This window comes from Austrofundulus limnaeus, unplaced genomic scaffold (assembly GCF_001266775.1).
Source record: "Austrofundulus limnaeus strain Quisiro unplaced genomic scaffold, Austrofundulus_limnaeus-1.0 Scaffold462, whole genome shotgun sequence".
Lineage (NCBI taxonomy): Eukaryota > Metazoa > Chordata > Actinopteri > Cyprinodontiformes > Rivulidae > Austrofundulus > Austrofundulus limnaeus.
This window is the reverse complement of record NW_013952864.1, coordinates 132,907-136,432: the sequence shown is the minus strand read 5'-3', so window position 1 is coordinate 136,432 and position 3,526 is coordinate 132,907. Positions and strand designations below refer to the sequence as shown.

The 3,526-nt window shown below is 41.7% G+C and overlaps 1 protein-coding gene across 2 annotated transcripts in view; it reads right to left on the bottom strand.

Annotated features, from left to right (window-relative positions):
* The window catches only part of rrp8 (ribosomal RNA processing 8), a 6,119-nt gene extending 2,617 nt beyond the window's left edge, over window positions 1-3,502 (bottom strand). Inside the window, exons 1-5 of one of the 2 annotated variants that reach the window (XM_014025231.1) lie at window positions 3,122-3,502; window positions 2,651-2,900; window positions 1,637-2,504; window positions 492-621; window positions 301-407 (exon numbers count right to left, since the gene is read on the bottom strand). In XM_014025231.1, the coding sequence (XP_013880685.1) occupies window positions 301-407; window positions 492-621; window positions 1,637-2,504; window positions 2,651-2,900; window positions 3,122-3,226 (1,460 nt within the window). In that variant the 5' untranslated portion in view covers window positions 3,227-3,502. The remainder of the gene's footprint in view (window positions 1-300; window positions 408-491; window positions 622-1,636; window positions 2,505-2,650; window positions 2,901-3,121) is intronic. The other variant, XM_014025232.1, reaches the window with a different exon arrangement.
* Between the last annotated feature and the right edge of the window lie 24 nt (window positions 3,503-3,526).

Below are 3,526 nucleotides of genomic sequence, written 5' to 3'. Positions count from 1 at the left end.
TGAAAATTTCATGTCATTAGCACCTCTAGTAATATATTTACTGAGAAAAATGTTGACGTGTTCAATACTTATTTTACCCGCTGTGTATGTATAACTAGACATTGATCTATGCCAGGGGTGTCCAATCCTGGTCGAGGGCCGCAACCTGCATGTTTTTACTTGTTTCCTTCAATCTACACACCGTATTCAGAAGCTGAATTTCCTCTTCAAGTTCTGCACATCACCCGTTCATTCAAATCAGGCCCTCGAGGACCAGGACTGGGCACCCCTGATCCCATTTAATAAACTGACATCTCTTACCCCATCTTTAAAACTCGATTGGCCTCCGCTAAGAAATCTGCCAAGTTGGTCCCCATGAGAGAAAGACAAAACACGGCGATGTCCACGGAGTCGTCATCAAGGGGCACCTGCACAGACAAGAGCGTTTTTCTTTAAACAAATACAGCAAAACAAAACAGAAACACGAGGTCACGGTACGGGAAGGCACTCACGTTGGCCATGTCGCAGACTGTGGCGAGCTCGCAGGTCGCAGCCAGGTCGAAGCTGTGCACTCTGTTCTTCACGCTGCGGGCTATCTTACAATCACCACAACCAAAGTCTGCCACCACCCGAGAAGTAGGTCTGCAACACACCAAACAGACAATTTTTTTTTTTACAGCAATCAGCTAAAACCAGAGAGGATTTTAACTCCACGGGAAAAGTTTTTCCCTCTCGGCACAAACTGCTGACGTTAGCAAGTTTCTTTCCCTGCAGCAGCAAAATAAAGCATTGATTAAAGTAACACCCACAAAGCTGCCTCCATGCCTCCTGCTGCTGGGAAAGTCTTCAGGACAATGAAACACTGGGTTTATTCTTTACTGCAGATATGTCCTGGAAAAAGGCCTGAGCTGAAGCATTTTATTACTCTGTAGTAATTATTGAACAGATCTAATCTGATCCAGGCTGAATTAAACAAATCCACACTTTTCAGTAATAAAATACAACAAAGCTTTTACATGCATTTTCCTGTGCAGATGAAACTGAGCATCACAATTTACATTAATGACAAAAGAATGAAACTATTTCACGATGCACGTAATTCAACAGAGAAGCAACCAGATCAAGATACCTTACTGTGGAATAAAATCAGCATTCAGGAGACTCGTAATAAAACATTATTTTATAGGTTTTAAAGTCTCATGTGTCCTTCAGCATGTTGATATAGTTCTAGTCTGTGAACAAACTAGTAAAAGCAGTATTTGCCACATTAGATGCACAACATATGAGAGGACTGCTGCGTTCCTTCTTGCAGCTTTTATTAGAACGCTTGGTTTGCTTTGTGGTATTTTAGAGGAGGATTAATAAAAGAAAGTGCCGTTTTATTTTAAGTTTGGCAAAGCTGCTAGAAAATGCGTATGTTAGTGATGTAACAAAATAACAAAATAAAAACCTGAAGTACAAAATGTAGAAATTCAGCAAGGCACAGATCAGACTTGTGCAGGAGATACTAAAAGAAGAGCACATTTTTTTTGTTTTGATTCTCTTGTTTATAAGGATGAATTTTTGTTTGATTTTTAAAGAAGGCAGAGAAATCCACCCGAGACGATTGAGAGGTTTAATAATAAAAACAGCACAGTGAACCTGCAGGTTGTCTCACCTGTTCTGAATGTAAGAGATGATGGCGTCCACCGGATTGGAGGGCCACTTCTGAACCTGCGCCGTGTACCCTTTGTGGTAAACCCAGAAGGCCTGTGGGTCCTGTCGAAACATGCGCTTCGCCTCTCCGCTGGTTGTCGTGTACAGCAGCTCGTTGATGAAGCGGAACCGAGCCGCCTCCAGCTGCTGCTCCATGCGAGACCTGAGAGTGTCTGAGCTGCTTTGGCTCACCTGCTTCTCCTCGTCCTCTGGCTCCACCGCTTGGATGTTTTCCTCCTCCTTCTCCCGGCTGAGGAGGATTTTCTGCAGCTTCTGTCGTTTTAAAATCCGCTCTTTGCTCAGCACAGGTTTCTGTGCTTTTGTGATGAACTGCTGCTGAGTCCTCGTGGTCTTTACTTGAAGTCCATCTGAATTCTGCTCCGAACCATCAGCTGAATGTCCAGACACACTTGTTTTAATGTTTGCACCTTTTGTCTTTTTCTCTGCTTCTTGTTGCTTTTTCTTTGATGTTGGAGTAAATAAGTCTGTCTCATCTGTATTTTTCCTTTTCAGTGCTTTCTGCTCGTCTTTCTTTTTTTGTTTTTCTGCGGGACCGATGTTTTCAAAGTTACTATTGTTGCCACGTGAATCTGTTTGGATTTCTTCTTTCAGTTCCTGTCCATCAACAGTTGGTGGTTTGTTTACGTTTTCCTCTGGGTTATCCTGGCGGTATTTATTTTTGCATCTTCTCTTGTTCCTCATCTTGGTTTTCCACTGTTGTCTGCTCAGTCTCTGTTCGTTTTGTGCTTTGTTTACATCCACTTGTGGAATTTCTGTGATTTTTTTCTCCTTTGTTTTGTCTGCAGACGTGCTGTTTGTCTTCAGGGTTCCTGAAAAAAAGAAACAGATCTTTTGTTTTTCCTTTAACAGCCAGAAAGAGGGAAGTGTGCAGACACCCAAACACTGGATAAATCTAAAATAACTGTTTATCTTTATCATGATGGTGATGTACAAAACTATACGTGTGATTACTAACCAGGTTTGCTTCCTTCCTTCTTTTTGGAAACATGTTTCTCCTTCTTCACAGTCTGAACACCACCTCCTCCTCGTTGCTCCTCTGATTTCTCCACTTGTTTTCTCCTTTTTCTTTTCTTCTTCTTCTTACCAGGAGATGGAGCAGCTTCTGCCTCACTGTCACTGTTCTGTGCCTTGTCACTCTTCCACTCTGGTATTGATCCCAGTGTCTGCAAGGTCCGCAGCAGGCTCTTTTTCCCAACAACTCTGGACTAAAAATGGGGGAAAACAAACAAAAGAAAACTAAACAAAACAAACACATAAAAAACATAATAGACCTTTTACTAGCTGAGGAGTTATAAATGGGCTGAGCAACAAACCCAAACTCCAGAAAGCGTCTCACTAAACATATTGTATTTTTAAATGGATATTTGAAAAGCTAAGTGGATCTGTTACCGCTTTTGCTAACAAACAATAATAAAAAGTTGCGTACCTTTACGTTTGTGCTGCTGCTCTCATTCAGCGTGTTTTCAAACGCAGTTTTATTTAGAATTTGTGCGTCTTGATCATCATTCCAGTTCTTCTCCTCGTCAAACATGTTTGGACCCTATAAGAAATTAAACTTCCAGATATTTAGCCCACCCTCTCCGTTCTTCTCTCTTCCTCTGCTAATTCAGATCCTTCGTAACGTGTCGGAAGCAAGACAACGAGACACTTTGCTCGTTAAACATATTATAACGCTGAATAACGTGTTCGGAAAAATCTGTTTTTTCCCGTACTTAAATCTTAAATATGTTTTCTAAAAGCAGAAACTTCTAGCAGAAAGCTCAAACCACGTTGGTTTGTGCCACGCGCGACGAGGAAGCAAAACAGAACTACAGGCGCATCTTGATGACGT